Below are 17,518 nucleotides of genomic sequence, written 5' to 3' on the forward strand. Positions count from 1 at the left end.
CGGGTAAATAGGTGGACACCCGCTCTATGTACAGAGCGACAGCCACCTATATACACATATTTCATAGTTGTATATACAAGCTTTTAAACCGCTTTGTTTAACAGCGAGTGTGGAAAAAAAGAGTATATTTTAATTATTTTTTTCACGCACAAAAATGTGTGTAATATCGCGAGAAAAAAGAAGCCCCCCTCGCTGTACATGCAGCTACCATAGGCATAGAAGGGTTTGATTTGCGGGGGTGTTGCAGCTACCCCTGTCAATATGATGATATGGCAAAGAGGGGGGTCTGGGTATTTACCGTGCATTTTTTTGCACCGCGCAACATGCCACAACAGCAGCTCAACAGCGACAACAACCACAAAGGAGCTCGTTGTTGCCTTTGGTAATTCGCACTGCCGCATGCTCACATATATTTATATACACATCTATACATATATCCATTCAAACGAACTTGTTTGATTTGCGAGGGCAGAAAAAATACAGCAAGAGAAACAAATGGCTTTAAGCAAACAAATATTCGATACATATTTCAAAGAGCAGTAGTCCCATATGCTGCCACTCAGTGGCTCGTAATGAACCGCTAACTCGATTCAGACCAGGATTCCCAAGCATTCACACTACAAATTTTCCTTAGTTTTAATAAAACTAAACTCTTTTCAAAATAGCAGTTAAGGCGGGCAATTGAATTTGAATTTCCGTTTCGTTCCGCAGTCACTGGTCAACACTGGATGGGAATTCTTCAGTTTATCAACACTTGATTAGGAAAAGGATAAAAATTACTTTACTTAGTTTTGTGAGTTTATTTATTCTTCACATTTCTTTTATATTCTTGTTAACCTTTAAAGATTTGTCATTAAAGTTCAGTTTTATTTTTCTAAATCCAACAGCGCCACCTGGACGAAATTGCTAAACTATTCTATCGCCATCTGTTGTGTATAATACCAGCAGGATCAAGAGTTTATGGCAGGATTTATGGAAAACTGCTGACAAAAGGTTGCAGCATCGACTTAAAACTATAATAAAGCTAAACAGGTCACACTATTTATTATTTATTTCTTACTTATTAGCTAGAAAATACTAAAAACTAATTAGGTATACAATTCAACTTTAAAATAATATGGTTTTATGCAATAAAAATATATATTTTAAAGAAAGAAAAACTTGAATTAAAAATAATACATGAAACTAAACATGTAATACTAAGGTTGTGAATTTATGTTAACATTATATATAGATTTGTCACGCCCCCGGCATATCGCTTAAAATACTTTGAAAGCTTTTGGAAGATTACTTCTGTATAAATACTAATACATACAAAATCATATATTTTAGTAAAAATTTAAAAATTTATTCAATTTAATTCAATAGGTCCTAAAATCTCAACCTTAACCTTTTATTAGCCTTTTAAATATTCAATGTTCAAATGCTTATATGATGTAAAAATCAAAGATTTCTTCAAGCTATAAAAAAATCGATGCCCCTAAAAAAATCCATATTTATTTTGCAGTAACATTTGGTTTATTGATAGACAATTCGGCTTTTTGCTCAACTACATACAAACGACGTGAGAAGCTTTTCATTTAACAACAATAAACATGTATGGAAATATGCATTTATATTGTCCCAACGTTGCTGGTAGCTTTTGGAAACACAAAAAAAAAAAAAAATATTGCGCCCGGGCGGGGGAGGAGCCTTTTCAGTTACGTAACGGTGACCTCTACTGTGCGTGGTGTGTGTCCCCCCGCCTTGGGCGATGTGGCTCAGGTCCTGCGGCTGCGGCGCTTAGTCCTTGCTCTGCATGTACTTGATCAGGTCGATGACGCGGTTGGAGTAGCCGAACTCGTTGTCGTACCAGGAGATCAGCTTGACGAACTTGTCGTTCAGCGAAATGCCAGCCTTGGCGTCGAACACCGACGAGTGGGTGTCGCTGAGGAAGTCGGTGGAGACGACCTCCTCGTCGGTGTAGCCGAGGATTCCCTGCAGGGGGCCATTGGCAGCCTCCTGGACCTTGGCCTTGATCTCGTCGTAGGTGGCGCCCTTGCCCAGGCGCACGGTCAAATCGACGACGGACACGTTGGCGGTGGGCACGCGGAAGGCCATGCCGGTCAGCTTGCCGTTGAGGGCCGGGATGACCTTGCCGACGGCCTTGGCGGCGCCGGTGGAGGCCGGAATGATGTTCTGGGCGGCGCCACGGCCGTCGCGCCACAGCTTGCCGGAGGGGCCATCGACGGTCTTCTGTGTGGCAGTGGTGGCATGAACGGTGGTCATCAGGCCCTCCACGATCTCGAAGTTGTCATCAATGACCTTGGCCAGGGGGGCCAGGCAGTTGGTTGTGCACGAGGCATTGGACACCACCTTCATGTCGGGGCTGTAGGCCTCCAGGTTGACGCCGCACACGAACATAGGGGCATCGGCCGAGGGGGCCGAGATGACCACCTTCTTGGCACCGCCCTTCAAGTGAGCGGAGGCCTTCTCCGTCGTGGTGAACACTCCAGTGGACTCCACCACGTACTCGGCGCCGGCGCTGGCCCAGTTGATGTTGGCCGGGTCCCGCTCGCTGAACACGGTGATCTTCTGGCCGTTGACCACCAGGAAGCCGCCCTCCGCCGACACGGTGCCCTTGAAGCGGCCGTGGGTGGAGTCGAACTTGAACAGGTAGACCATGTAGCTCACATCGATGAAGGGATCGTTGACGGCCACGACGGTGGCACCCTTGTCGACGGCGGCGCGCAGCACCAGGCGGCCGATGCGGCCAAATCCGTTGATTCCAATCTTCGACATGCTTACTTCCGCTTGGCTCACTTTCACTCTCGTTTGTCCGCTGGCTGGGAAACGACTGATAAGTCGCACGAAAAATTCAGCAAATTCTCGGAAGTAAACTTTTCAATGTCAGATGAAGGACGTGGACGCTTCTCTCAAAGCAACCACCGACATTTATCCAGTTCTGGCACCAGTTTTGGCTTAATGCCATAATTTTTACAGAAAAACATTCCAGCTTTGTGGAAACCATAATCCGATACACAAACCATTCGGGGACTCCCTTTACGACTAAATGATGCCGCCGGTGGTAGCTCAAAGGGTTGAGACGACAAACACTGGAACCCGTAGCACTACCGGTCCGGGTTCGAGTCCCGGTAGTAAGTAGCATGGTCACCCCCGGACCTTCCTTCCATTTTCCATTGAACTTCTCCCCTCACTATTGTAAAAAAGTTGCTATACTACAGTAATTGTACAATAATAAAATTCAGCTCACTAAATAAAGCATTTTTAAAAAAAAAACGACTAAATGATTGAAAACATTGGCGATGAATCGCGATACTTAGCCGATATATTCAGCCGGATAGTAAACGAACTAAACAAAAAACAACTTAATTAAAAAGAATAAACCTTTTGAAAATGTAAACTATTGCGGAAAATTACACAAAAAAGCAAGAAAACTAAGATATTAGAGCTATTAATAACTAATTGCATGTCCGAGCTCCTTTTTTTTACATGTAATGTAAGAAAATATTTTTATGAATTATATTAAATTAAAGCTCAATGCGTGTTCCAAGATGAATCTATTTACAAACTGGAAAACGGTTTGGATGAGTTAATTTAATATTTAATAATTTATTTATGCTCTGTTTCGAATATACCGAATTCTGTATTTTATGACATTTTCAATTGCAAACGCTCAGACCAACAATATTCTGTAAATATTACATTATAATGTTAAATTTTTCTGACAATAAGTCGTATTTCTGTTAATTACAATAGTTTTGAAATTGTTTACATGGGCAAAAGTGATGCTGTGCCACATTGAATTTTCGAGAATTCAGTCGATGATTTCAACGGATTCGTCTAAACGAGTGAAAATATCGTATAAGTTGGTATGGGAGCAGTTATTTATAGGGAGTCCCCTACATGTCATAGGTGCCCACTTTTTAGCAGTGTCTTCAAGCTAGTTGTATCCTTGCCACATACATAAATTTCCTAGATGTATTCGGAGATTGGCATCCAATTTTTTCGATTCTCTGCACGATGAACATGACGCAATGTTTGAAGACTTCTTCCCATTTCCCGACTGCCTTCATAGAGGATATGCCTGTAATGAATGGCTATTGAGTCGAGTCTTGCATTTTATGTAAATAATACATAGTATTTATTGTATTATTCATTTACAACATTTTCCAATTTATACATATTTGACGGGCAGCTGTAACCAGGATGTGAACTCGATCAACAAATTTAATGGACAAATCCCAAAAAGACTGCACCTATCATAATGCATCGGTCTCCCTCTGAAGGAACAATCCACGTAGCACCCAAAGAGTCCTTATGCCTAACGCCTGTGTTGAACAAACTTTGGAGAGGCGTCTTTTAGTTCGCTATCTTGTCCCGGGAATAAAAAAAATAATAAAAAGAATTTTTAAGATATTATAATTAAGAATTAACAAAAGTTTTTACAATTTTTTTTTCCAATTAAAAAATTTAAAATGTTTATTTACGATTTAAGATTCAACTATGTATATAGGGTTTGGGCGAGGAACCCCAAAAGCCCGGCACGTTCCTAGAGAAACACTCCCTTTTGTCGTGTAGAGGGTAAGGGTATACTTGAATAATATATAATATGTAACATACTTGCAAATATATTGATATTTATTTTTATAAATAAATAAACATACCTGCATCGTATGTCTAGTTGCCACTGAAGCCAAATAAAAGTTTTTTTGTTACTAGTTTTTTTATTGTTTTGTTTTCGTTATGAAGGGGGAACATTCCATTTAATTCTCTTCTAGAATAATCTCCATCCAGAACTCTAATTCATCACTGTAATATAGCTACAGCTAACTATCACATCGCTCAATTAGTCAATTAGTTCGGCCCGACATATAAGGAGCAGTAGTAAGCAAAAATAGATATTTTTTATCGAAAGTGTCGATTATCTCTCTGTGTAAAAATTACACAACTCTGTGACCACGTGCTTTTAAGTTAAAAATTTTTAAGTAATACAACCTTTGGGTTTTTCTACAATATGGAAAAAAAGGAGTTTCGTGTCCTGATTAAGCACTGTTTTTTGATAGGAAAAAATACAGTAGAAGCAAAAGCTTGGCTTGATAAACATTACCCAGATTCTTCTCCGGGAAAATCAACCATCAAAGATTGGTACAATGAATTTAAACGTGGTCATGTGGACACCAAAGACGCTGAACGCAGTGGTCGCCCAAAAACAGTTACGCCAGAAAATGTGGCAAAAATCCGAAAAATGGTATTGGCCGATCGCAAACTGAAATTAAAGGAGATAGCTGATGCCTCAAAGATATCGGAAGGCAGTGTGTTTACGATATTACATGAACATTTGGACATGAGAAAGATCTGCTCGAAGTGGGTGCCGCGATTGCTAACACCGGACCAAAAGCAACAGCGCATCGATGCTTCCGAGACGTGTTTAAGCATGTTGAAGCGCAATAGGACCGATTTTTTTCGCCGTTACGTAACCATGGATGAAGCCTTAATAAACCACTACACTCCAGAATCCAGTCGTCAGTCTTCTGAGTGGGTGGTAGCCGGTGAAAGCCGTCCGAAGCATCCCAAAACACAAATATCGGCGGGTAAGGTTATGGCTTCTGTATTTTGGGATGCACATGGGATTTTATTTATAGACTACCAGCGAATATTATATAAAACTGCTGGATCGATTGGATCGCGTTATCAAGGAAAAACGTCCACATATGGCCAAGAAGACACCACTGTTTCCGTATACCTGCCACAAGTCTATGGCAACAATGGTGAAATTGAGTGAATTGAGGTTCGAACTTCTGCCGCACCCACCTTATTCTCCAGATATGGACCCCAGTGACTACTGGCTTTTTTCAGATCTCAAAAAGCACCTCCAAGGCAAGAGATTTCGATCCAATGAGGAGGTGATTGTCGCTACTGAGACCTATTTTGAGGGTAAAAGTTCATCTTTCTACAAAAATGGCATAGAAAGGTTGGAGAAGCGCTGGACTGAGTGTATAGCCGTAGATGGAAACTATATTGATGAATAAAACAAAAATTTCAAAAAAAAAAGTGTTTTTCCTTGTTAGGCCGGGAACTTATTGAGCGGTGTGATATACAGAGTGGTTCCCCGCATTAACTGTTTCAAAAGTATTGTTTCTAAACTGTCACTTCTGTATATCGATTTTGTGCAATTGCGACCAAAATAATCCGCTGGAGACCAACAAAAGAAAAATTAAGGAAACACAAAAGCCCGACTCGTTCCTGCACAAAATTGCATCTTATGTCTTGAGGGTAGAGTTGCGACTGAAGCCAAATGCTAGTTTTTTTGTTACTAGATTTAGGTTTTGTTCGTTATGAGGGAGGAACATTCCACTTAATTCTGTTCTAGAATGAACTCTATCCAGAACTATAATTTATCACTGTAATATAGCTGCAGCTGCATGCAGACATACGCCAGGGTTTATTTAGCACTAAGTGTTTCCCTGCCTTAACTTATTCTAAAGTATCACTTCAATGTTTTGTTTATTCCGGCGTAAAGTGGAAATATTTATGAGATATACGCCAGATGAGGCGGGACATGGATCTGTTTTAGTACGAAGTTCCTCTAGAATATACGGAGTGGTCCTCGGCATTAACTGTTTCAAAAGTGTTTGTTCTAAACTGTCAATTATATAAGGGTTATGGGGGATTGCAACCAGGAAAAGACAGGAAGGAAACACAAAAAGCAGCGTTTCTTTGATTAAACCTGCGTCTTATGCCTGTTCGTGATTTGCGACTGAGGCCAAATGAAAGTTTTCCTGTTACTTGGTTTTGTGTTTGTTTGTTATGAGGGCGGGACATTCCATTCTCTAATTTATCACTGTAATATAGCTGCAGCGAACTATACAGAGTGGTCCCCGGCATTAACTGTTTCAAAAGTGTTGTTTCTGAAAATTCAATTATGTATGTGGAAAATCCGCTGGACTCCTAAACATAGCGGAGATGCAGAACACATACAAGTCCAACGCATTCTTTAAGCCTAATGCAAGTTTGACTTTTACTAGTTTTTGTTTTTGTTCGTTATGAGGGCAGGACATTCCATTCTCTAATTTATCACTGTAATATAGCTGCAGCTGGATACAGACATACGCCAGGGTGTATTTAGCACTAAGTGTTTCCCTGCCTTAACTTATTCTAAAGTATCACTTCAATGTTTTGTTTATTCTGGCGTAAAGTGGAAATATTTATAAGAGATACGCCTGATGAGGCGGGACATTTTAACAGGTTTTGTTTTATAATTAACTTCCTGTAGAATATACGAAGTGGTCCCCGGCATTAACTGTTTCAAAAGTGCTTTTTCTAAAAAGTCAATTATGCGAAAAATCCGCTGGACCTCTAACATAATGCAAGTTTGATTTTATTAAGTTTTCGTCTTTGTTCGTTATGAGGGCAGAACATTCCATCTGATTCTGTTCTTGAATGAGCTCTATTCAGAACTCTAATTTATCACTGTAATATAGCTGCAGCGAACTATACAGAGTGGTCCCCGGCATTAACTGTTTCAAAAGTGTTGTTTCTGAAAATTCAATTATGTATGTGGAAAATCCGCTGGACTCCTAAACATAGCGGAGATGCAGAACACATACAAGCCCAACGCATTCTTTAAGCCTAATGCAAGTTTGATTTTTACTAGTTTTTGTTTTTGTTCGTTATGAGGGCAGAACATTCCATTCTCTAATTTATCACTGTAATATAGCTGCAGCTGGATACAGACATACGCCAGGGTGTATTTAGCACCAAGTGTTTCCCTGCCTTAACTTCTTCTAAAGTATTACTCCAATATTATGTTTATTCCGGCGTAAAGGGGAAATATTTATGAGAGATACGCCAGATGAGGCGGAACATGGATGTGTTTTAGTACGAAGTTCCTCTAAAATATACGGAGTGGTCCTCGGCATTAACTGTTTCAAAAGTGTTTGTTCTAAACTATCAATTATATATATGGGTTATGGAGGATTGCGACCAGGAAAAGGACAGGAAGGAAACACAAAAGAGCGGCGCTTTCTCGGAGAAACCTGCACCTTATGCCTAGTGTCGTGATTTGCGACTGAAGCCAAATGAAAGTTTTTTTGTTACTTGGTTTTGTGTTTGTTATGAAGGCGGAATATTCCATTCTCTAATTTATCACTGTAATATAGCTGCAGCTGCATGCAGACATACGCCAGGGTGTATTTAGCACCAAGTGTTTCCCTGCCTTAACTTCTAAAGTATCTCTTCAATATTTTGTTTATTCCGGCGTAAAGTGGAAATATTTATAAGAGATACGCCTGATGAGGCGGGACACTTTAACAAGTTTTGTTTTATAATTAACTTCCTGTAGAATGTACGGAGTGGTCCCCGGCATTAACTGTTTCAAAAGTGCTTTTTCTAAAAAGTCAATTATGCGGAAAATGTCCGACGCATTCTTTAAGCCTAATGAAAGTTTGATTTTATTAAGTTTTCGTCTTTGTTTGCTATGAGGGCAGAACATTCCATCTGATTATGTTCTAGAAGAAACTCTATTCAGAACTCTAATTTATCACTGTAATATAGCTATAACTGGGCATTTTTGCATGGACATACTGCGTACCAAGTTTTTCCCATAACTTTTTCTAAAGTATTACTCCAATATCTTCTTTATTCGGACGTAAAGTGGACATATTTATGAGAGAAACGTCAGATGGGACTGGACATTCTATCTAGTTTTGTTTTTTAAGGAACTTCCACTTTAAGATGCGGAGTGGTCCCCGGCATTAACTGTTTCAAAATTGTTGTTTTCAAACTGTCAATAGATAAACTATTTCGAGAGGTGCCGGTACGCTGATAAAGAAATAACTTTTGCGAACATGCTCCGGGGAGCCGACATGGCAAATCAACTTTGGTATTTGGCGGAACAACCCTAGTAATTTCAAACAAACTGTATGTGCTGCATGAAGAAAAGCAGTGTATTTTCACCCAGGGGTTCGAACATTATATAATTTTGATTTACCTCTTCTAAGAATTAACACTTAGACTTGAGCATATGCAAATATGAAAAAATACTGCGAATTCATTTGGTTTTGCAACTGAAAATTGGAACCATAATTAAATTTTAATAATTTTTGTTTAAATCTCTGACAATATTTGATTTTTATCTTAATCGGACTTGGCAATGTCACAGTCTCTGTAGAAGAGTGTGTGTGTCGAATGTGTGTGAAATGCGAATGGAGTTCCTAGCCAGACACACACAATTAAAAAAAAACAGAAACTTACTTATTTTATCACAACACTTAAATGGTCAATCAAAATTAAAAATTTTTCAATCCGGAAAAAAAATTCTAAAAATATTTTTGTTGTGCATATTTTCTTCGTACGCTCTTTAAATTCTGCTTTGAATATTCGCCCCGCAGGGTGATCCCCGGAACAGGAAAGCGAACCATAAGACGCATCTACGAAGTTCGTGCCACATAGACGGTCTCCCGGGGATCAGGAAATCGGGCCGCTTGTTGAGAGCGCCTTGGAACCGATTCTCCGAGAAATTTTTTATTAATTTTATATTATTTTATATATCTTCTATATATATAAAAATGAATTGCTGTTCGTTAGTCTCGCTAAAACTCGAGAATGGCTGAACGGATTTATCTTATCTTGGTCTTGAATTATTCGTGGAGGTCTAGGGAAGGTTTAAAAGGTGAGAAAAATTCGATTAATTGCCGGGAAAATCCTCAAAACAGTATTTTTCTATTTCCCATACAAACGTTTTCTAAATAAAATGGAGAGTCAATTTGTAATTTATTACCGCTGTATAAAGTTCAAATTCGCATGCGCGTTGGAGGATCTAATATCGCGTTCCGAAACTCAAAAAAAGTGAAAGTGAATCGCGAACGCGACAAAATTGCATAGTCTCACAGCTTCATATAGCTTCGAGAAAATTAATTTTAGCTAACTTCAGTTGTTAATCTGTCAGATTATTTTTTTAATAAGACTATATAGAAATCGAAAGATAAATCTTAAGTTTTGTCACAAACGTTAAATTATAAATCTTAAGTTAAATTTCTGAACGCAATCATAATATTTGATATTAGATTTGACAACCAACTAATATGTCAATCCATCCTGTCTGTCGCTTTTCAGTCAGAGCACGGAAAAAAGTATTACGATATTATATTGTGTTACGAGTTACGATATCTATGAGTGCATCCTTCTATCTTTGTGGCTACGTGCGCGAGAACTTTCTTTACTTTGGTGATCCTTTGTGATAGTGACATTCCAAGTAATGTGCTCTTTTTTGTGATAGTGACACTTTACTGCTAAATAAGCGGGAAATTTTCTCAATTACAATTTACGATGCCGAGGAGAAGACGACCTAACGTAGGTCGTCGTAGTCAATCAAATGTGCGAAGAGCTACCTCACGAGAGATCAAGAAAATAGTCGTATTGCTATGTCAGAATTGCGTTCTTTAGTGAGTGACAATGTAGGAGATAGGCTTAGAATGCAACGAGTTCGTGCACATCAAACACAACAACAGCAAGCTAGACATAATGAAATTGAGCGAATCCGCAGACGCAGTGCTCCTGTGATTCTTGAACGAGCTGCATTCCACTATGATCCGGCAATTGATTATTGTGCCGACAAATCAGTAACAATTGGGGGAAATGAAAACAATTTGTAAATATTGTAAGGCGTTAAAATACACTGGTGAATCTACTGGATTATGTTGTGCTGAAGGCAAAGTAAAATTGCCACAATTGGTCCCACCACCAGATCCTTTACGCTCTTTAGTTTCTGGGATTGGAAATGATTCTAAGCACTTTTTGACCAACATTCAGAAATATAACAACTGTTTCCAGATGACATCATTTGGTGCTAAACATATTATACAAGACAATTTCATGCCCACTTTCAAGGTATTATATAAGAATATTTTTTTATATTATTCAAGTTTGTACTAAAATAAATATATATCGGAAATAATTAATGGACAAATTTTTAAAAATTACAGATACAAGGACAAATTTATCACTTACTGGGAACTCTGTTACCACTACCTGATGCAGATCATCAATTTTTACAAATTTATTTTATGGGCAATTCAGATGCGGAAATTAATAATCGTTGTGCTCACAATCCAACAGTGAAGAGAACCATTGTCCAACAATTACAAATGTTTCTTCATCAGAATAACAATTTAGTAAACATGTTCAAAATAGCATTGGATCGGATGCCATCTGATAGCCATAACATTATTATTCGAGCTGACAAAACACCTGCCGGTGAACACACAAGGAGGTTCAATTCACCTACCATTGATGAAGTGGCTGTTGTCATTGTGGGAGAAAATTTACAATCTAGAGATATTGTGCTTCATCGTCGGAATAGTGATTTAAAACGTGTATCTGAAACACACAGGAGTTATGATGCACTACAATATCCTTTGATCTTCTGGCAGGGGGAAGATGGATACCATTTTAATATCAAAATGGTAAATCAAGTAACAGGTAAATGAATTGAACAAGATTAAATAATATTTTTAAATTCAATTCATCGAAGTAACAATTTAAACATTTATCATTTTTGATTGCAGGTGCTGAAACCAACAAAAAAGTTAGTGCTATGAATTTCTATTCATACAGACTCATGATCCGTCAAGGTGAAGTAAATCATATTTTGATGTGTCAACGACTTTTTCATCAGTTTGCAGTTGATATGTATGTCAAAATTGAGACTGAACGATTGACATACATCCGTTTGAACCAATGACGGCTACGGTCAGAGGAATACATTCATCTCCGCGATGCTATAAATGCTGATGGCAATGTGAATTTTGCAAGCTACTTATATAGGAAGCCCACGCCACATGCATGAATATGCTCAGGATGCTATGTCATATGTTAGGCATTATGGCCGCCCAGACTTATTTGTTACATTCACATGTAACCCAAAATGGTCCGAAATCAAGAAGGAATTGCTACATAGCCAAACACCAGTTGATAGACATGACATAACCGCCAGAGTTTTTAAACAAAAATTAAAATCTCTCATGAATTTTTTAATAAAGCATTGTGTGTATGGCCGAGTCCGTTGTTGGATGTACTCTGTAGAATGGCAAAAGCGTGGATTGCCACATGCGCACATTTTAGTCTGGTTAGTGAACAAAATAAGGCCAGATGAGATTGATTCCATAATTTCAGCTGAAATTCCAGATGAAATAGTTGACCCAAAATTGCATGCAGTAGTTACCAAACACATGATACATGGACCTTGCGGACATTTCAACTACAATTCACACTGTATGGTCGACGGTAGGTGTTCCAAGCGATACCCAAGAGACCTGCTTGCTGAAACCATAACGGGAAATGATGGATACCCATTGTATCGTCGGCGATCAGTTGCGGACAGTGGGCGATCGGTAGTTGTGAAGGTAAGAGGACAAAATGTTGATGTAGACAATCGTTGGATTGTGCCATACTCGCCAATATTGTCCAAAGCTTTTGAGACTCACATCAATGTGGAATATTGTAATTCTGTGAAGTCGATAAAGTACATATGTAAATATGTTAATAAAGGTAGTGATATGGCTGTCTTCGGTGTAACCAATGCAAATGATGAAATATCACAGTACCAGATGGGTCGCTATGTAAGTAGCAATGAAGCTATTTGGCGAATCTTTTCATTTGCGATCCATGAAAGACACCCTACAGTAGTCCATTTGGCAGTCCATTTAGAAAATGGTCAACGAGTTTATTTTAATGCATCTAACGCGGCAGACAGGGCGGCACATCCACCGTCGACAACATTAACAAGTTTCTTCACAGTCTGTCAAACTGATGATTTTGCTCGCACTTTGCTGTATGCTGACATGCCACGCTATTACACATGGAACGCATCATCGAAATCGTTTCAGCGTCGAAAACAAGGAACACCAGTTGATGGACATCCAAATGTATTTGCTTCAGATGCTCTGGGTCGCATCTACACAGTACATCCAAATAACGATGAATGTTATTATTTGCGGTTGTTGTTGGTGAATGTTCGTGGTCCGACATCGTTTCAACAACTGAGAACAGTTAATGGACAGCTGTGTGCGACTTACCGTGAGGCATGTCAACTATTACATTTACTTGAGAATGATTCGCACTGGGATGATACGCTCAAGGATTCCGTAATATCTTCATCGCCGCATCAAATTCGTACATTGTTTGCGATTATCATATCATGTTTCCCCTCGAATCCAAAAGATTTGTGGGTTAAGTATAGAGATGACATGTCTGAGGATGTTTTGCATCGTGTGCGCCGTCAAACTTTGAATCATACACTACAAATGACTGAAGAAATTTACAATGACACATTGATCATGATAGAAGATATGTGTTTATTGATGGCAAATAAAGTATTGTCGTGTTTGGGAATGACAGCATCCAATCGTCATATGCACGATGCATTAAACCACGAGTTGCAAAGAGAACATCAGTACGACATTGAAGCATTGGCCGAAACAGTTCGTACAAATGTTCCACAATTAAATCAACAACAAAGAATTGCGTACGACACTTTGATAGAAGCTGTGAACAGTGGATCTGGTGGAATTTATTTCCTTGATGCTCCCGGAGGAACCGGAAAAACGTTTTTAATTTCATTGCTTTTGGCGAGGATCAGATCGCGAAATGATGTTGCTCTAGCGTTGGCTTCATCTGGAATAGCTGCAACTCTGCTAGAAGGCGGGCGGACTGCACATTCTGCCTTGAAATTACCACTAAACATGCAAATCACCGAAACACCAATTTGCAACATCGCCAAAAATAGCGCAATGGCCAAGATCCTACAGGTATGCAAATTGATTGTTTGGGATGAATGCACAATGGCCCATAAGAGGTCACTGGAGGCACTGGACAGAACGTTGAAAGATCTTCGTGACAACCAAAATATTTTTGGTGGGGCCATGATTCTGTTGTCAGGTGATTTTCGTCAGACTCTTCCAGTTATTCCCCGATCAACTGTTGCTGATGAACTAAATGCATGCCTAAAATCATCAAATTTGTGGCAGTACGTAAAGACACTCCACTTAACAACTAACATGCGAGTATTTTTGCAACAAGATGAAACTGCAAATGTGTTTGCGAAGCAGTTGTTAGACATTGGAAATAATAAAGTTGCAGTGGACACCTCGACCGGATTCATCACATTACCTACAGATTTCTGTCACATCACAGACTCAAAAGTGGAGCTTATTCAGCGAGTTTTCCCAGATATAGCGCAAAAGTTCAATAACCATAATTGGCTGGGTGAACGAGCAATATTAGCAGCGAAAAATAAAGATGTCGAGGATCTTAATGCGACCATTCAGAATTTTCTTCCAGGACAGTTGGTTTCCTTCAAATCAGTCGACACCGTAATGAACCAGGATGACGTAGTCAACTATCCCACTGAGTTTTTAAATTCACTGGAATTGCCTGGATTACCACCTCACAATTTGCAGTTAAAAGTGGGATCAGTTGTCATCATGCTGCGTAACATTAATCAACCTCGACTATGCAATGGAACAAGACTGGATGTGAAAAGACTGATGAATAACGTCATTGAGGCGACAATCATAAAAGGAAAATACAAAGGAGAGGATGTCTTGATCCCGCGGATACCGATGATTCCAACGGACTTACCATTCGATTTTAAACGGTTACAATTTCCAGTGCGTCTGGCCTTTGCGATGACCATAAATAAATCGCAAGGACAGTCGTTAGAAGTTTGTGGAATCAACTTGGAGTTTCCCTGTTTCGCGCATGGACAATTATACGTCGCGTGTTCGCGCGTCGGAAAACCGTCTTCTTTGTTTATTTACGCACCACAAAACAAAACAAAAAATATAGTTTATGAGAAAGCTTTAAATTAATTAACAGACTGTATTTTAACAGTGTGTGTCTGTGAATATCAAATTTAAACCTTATAAATAGCCAGTATTTCAGGAAAACTCTGTTTTGTAAGTAAGCAACATGATGTATCGAAAATAATATAATATAATAATTCATGCTTTATACAATAAATGCTTTTTTATTAAATACGGATTCGATTTGTTTGTTTTAAAATCATTTTATACAAAAGATTAGGTCTTTTATTTATCGATGAGGCAGTACGAAGTCTGCCGGGTCAGCTAGTTATAAATAAAAATTTGTACACGCTTGGTTAAAAGTTCGGATTGGATTTAAGTGCGCCGGCAGGATTAGATTCTTCCAAACATTTAGTTACAAGTAGCTTTATTTGGCTTGTATGAATATGCAATGAATGGGTGTTGGATGCCCCAGGGGTCTAACCGCTGTGGTAAATAATAATTTAATGCGCAGGTATTTTTTGTAGATATTTAATTCAAGAAAAAGTGATTTTTTTATGATATGAAAAAATTGTATTACTTGTGTAGCTTTCTGTTAGCAATTCCAGGAACTTATGCTACAGAGTGTATTCAATTCAGGAAAATGATTTTACAAATAGCGGTTCACAAAATCTATTTGATTTTTTCCCAAGGGCAAATGTCTCTTGCGGGTCAGTAACCTCTGCTCCAGTCGGTTTGGGTGCTCATAAGACTTTAGCATAAGGCACCAGATTACCTGCGTTGTATTTTTAATAAATTTTCGCCTTTAAAACGAATCTGAGGTGGGAACTGTTTTGCACATCTACTGCTATTCTCTGGGTGTTCTGTTTTTAAACAAGAGTAGTCATTCAATTATATATGATTTATGGAATTTCGATGGGTATGTTACACAAAAAGATGCAATTTTATGATTTCTAAGCTTCTTAATGGACTTGTACAGAAAAGGCATACTTGGCCAGATTTGGAAGCTTCTTTGCAACAAATGTTGCCTAATATCGATCACGAACTGCATAATGAATTAATGGTTGAAAAATAATAGGAAAAATAAAACATTTTCATACAAGGCAAAAATCTCTCTTATCAGTTGTCACGGTGTTATGTTACTTTTGATTTTTGATTATTGAATGAATATTGTAAATCCTTATAATTCATTAAAGAATGATGTTTCTAGAAGGTATTGGGAATATTTCGGGTAAAAAGTACAAACAGACGGACATAATAAAACTATGGAAAAACGGGGGTTTTCTTCAGAACGGAATTTGATAAAAAACCTAACCTACTTCTTAGTTGTTTATTTACGAAATAAAAAAAAAACCTCGTGTTTAATTTTTTAACTCACCTACACTTATTTGACGAACATCTTTGTATAAAATGGCGTTACAGTAATCGAATGTTATTTCATTGAAACATATTGTCACATATCGACTGTGAGATTCTTATAACATACGGCGACATGTGAATGGCTTTGTTTACATTTCAAATGTGAACTGACTAATAACTATGCTGATTAATAATATATTTAACCACCGAGTATATAAAAATTTGTATCTATTTTATAAGTATATTTTTAGTCCACGATTCGCCAACTTTACTCTAATTCCTTAAGGTCCTGGGAAACGGTGACAGGCTCATCCCTCCGCCGAAAGGAGTAATCTTACTTATGCTGTTGGCGCCGATACATTAACGTTAATTTCAAAGTGAATCTCAAAAATGGAAAGCGGTAGCTTGTTTAAACTTTTTAAAAATCTTTTATTCACGATCTAATTTTTGTAATTTGAATATGATGTGTTAAGGGTTTAGGGATCCATGACCTGATGACAGAGCCCAAAAGCCCCGGAGGTTTTTAAGGGAGCATAACAAGTGATCTGCAATAATGTTGTTCTGGTGAATGCTACCAATGCTAGCTCTTAAATTTACTTGTTTGACAAGATTTCTAATATAAATCACAATTAATCAAATTTCATAAGCTCCATATCAATGTTTTGAATCATCATATAATGTGTTATGCTTAAAAATATTGAAAAATTAACCACATTATTATTATATTATGTTTAATCCCGTATAAAGATTTGATTAAAATAACCAACTATTACAATGCCAAGAACTTGCAAGACAGTCATCTGGTCAGACTATCCCGATGTTGGATAAATTTAAACTATATTTTTTTTAAGAATTTCTTATGCGTACTATTGTTTACTCAAAAAACACATTCAATTCACGGTACATTATAAACTTTATTATTCATTAAATATAATTAAAAGAACTAAAGTTTTACAACAATCAAGAAAACGAAAAAGAAAGATGTCTATTTCCTGTTATCCGATGTCCTTTTATGCCTGAAGAGAAAAAGTTGTCAATTAAATGTTGTTATAATGATGTATTCAAATAACTCACTGAATGCCACTCCCAATATTCCTCGTAGTTATGAAAATGGTTAGAGAAAATAATACTTTTTAGTCGAAAAGTTTATCATTTTTAATATGAAATGTACAGCATGCATAAGCAAATGTTTAATAAGTGTGCAAAAATACTAGAGAAGCAGATCTTGAATATTAAATATATAAATATATGAATCGTTTGTAAGAAATTAAGCTTTTTAAGTGGACATTAGAAATCAATAGAAGGATTTAAAGATATCATGCCGAAGTATTATAGAGAGTATATTTTTTTGACTT

At 37.9% G+C, this 17,518-nt stretch overlaps 2 protein-coding genes and 1 pseudogene across 2 annotated transcripts; 2 read left to right on the top strand and 1 right to left on the bottom strand.

The window, feature by feature from the left end:
- Window positions 1-1,495: 1,495 nt before the first annotated feature.
- On the bottom strand, window positions 1,496-3,038 carry LOC110185826 (glyceraldehyde-3-phosphate dehydrogenase 2-like). The gene has a single exon (XM_020954833.2). It carries the CDS (start codon window positions 2,779-2,781, stop codon window positions 1,783-1,785), a length of 999 nt encoding a protein of 332 aa, XP_020810492.1. The 5' UTR covers window positions 2,782-3,038; the 3' UTR covers window positions 1,496-1,782.
- A 2,210-nt stretch (window positions 3,039-5,248) lies between these two features.
- LOC147643721 (uncharacterized) lies at window positions 5,249-10,935 on the top strand (annotated as a pseudogene).
- A 157-nt stretch (window positions 10,936-11,092) lies between these two features.
- On the top strand, window positions 11,093-15,505 carry LOC147643722 (uncharacterized). Its single transcript, XM_086832084.1, is given in 3 exon segments — window positions 11,093-11,481; window positions 11,568-11,805; window positions 11,807-15,505. Coding segments are annotated over 3 exon segments (3,636 nt in total). The 5' UTR covers window positions 11,093-11,147; the 3' UTR covers window positions 14,871-15,505.
- The last annotated feature ends 2,013 nt before the right edge of the window (window positions 15,506-17,518 follow it).

Source organism: Drosophila serrata, unplaced genomic scaffold (assembly GCF_035046125.1).
Source record: "Drosophila serrata isolate PLE 108 unplaced genomic scaffold, ASM3504612v1 contig_245, whole genome shotgun sequence".
Lineage (NCBI taxonomy): Eukaryota > Metazoa > Arthropoda > Insecta > Diptera > Drosophilidae > Drosophila > Drosophila serrata.

Bases quoted from the DNA above. Each gene is read 5' to 3' on its own strand.
- LOC110185826 (XM_020954833.2), bottom strand. From the start codon at position 2,781: ATGTCGAAGATTGGAATCAACGGATTTGGCCGCATCGGCCGCCTGGTG.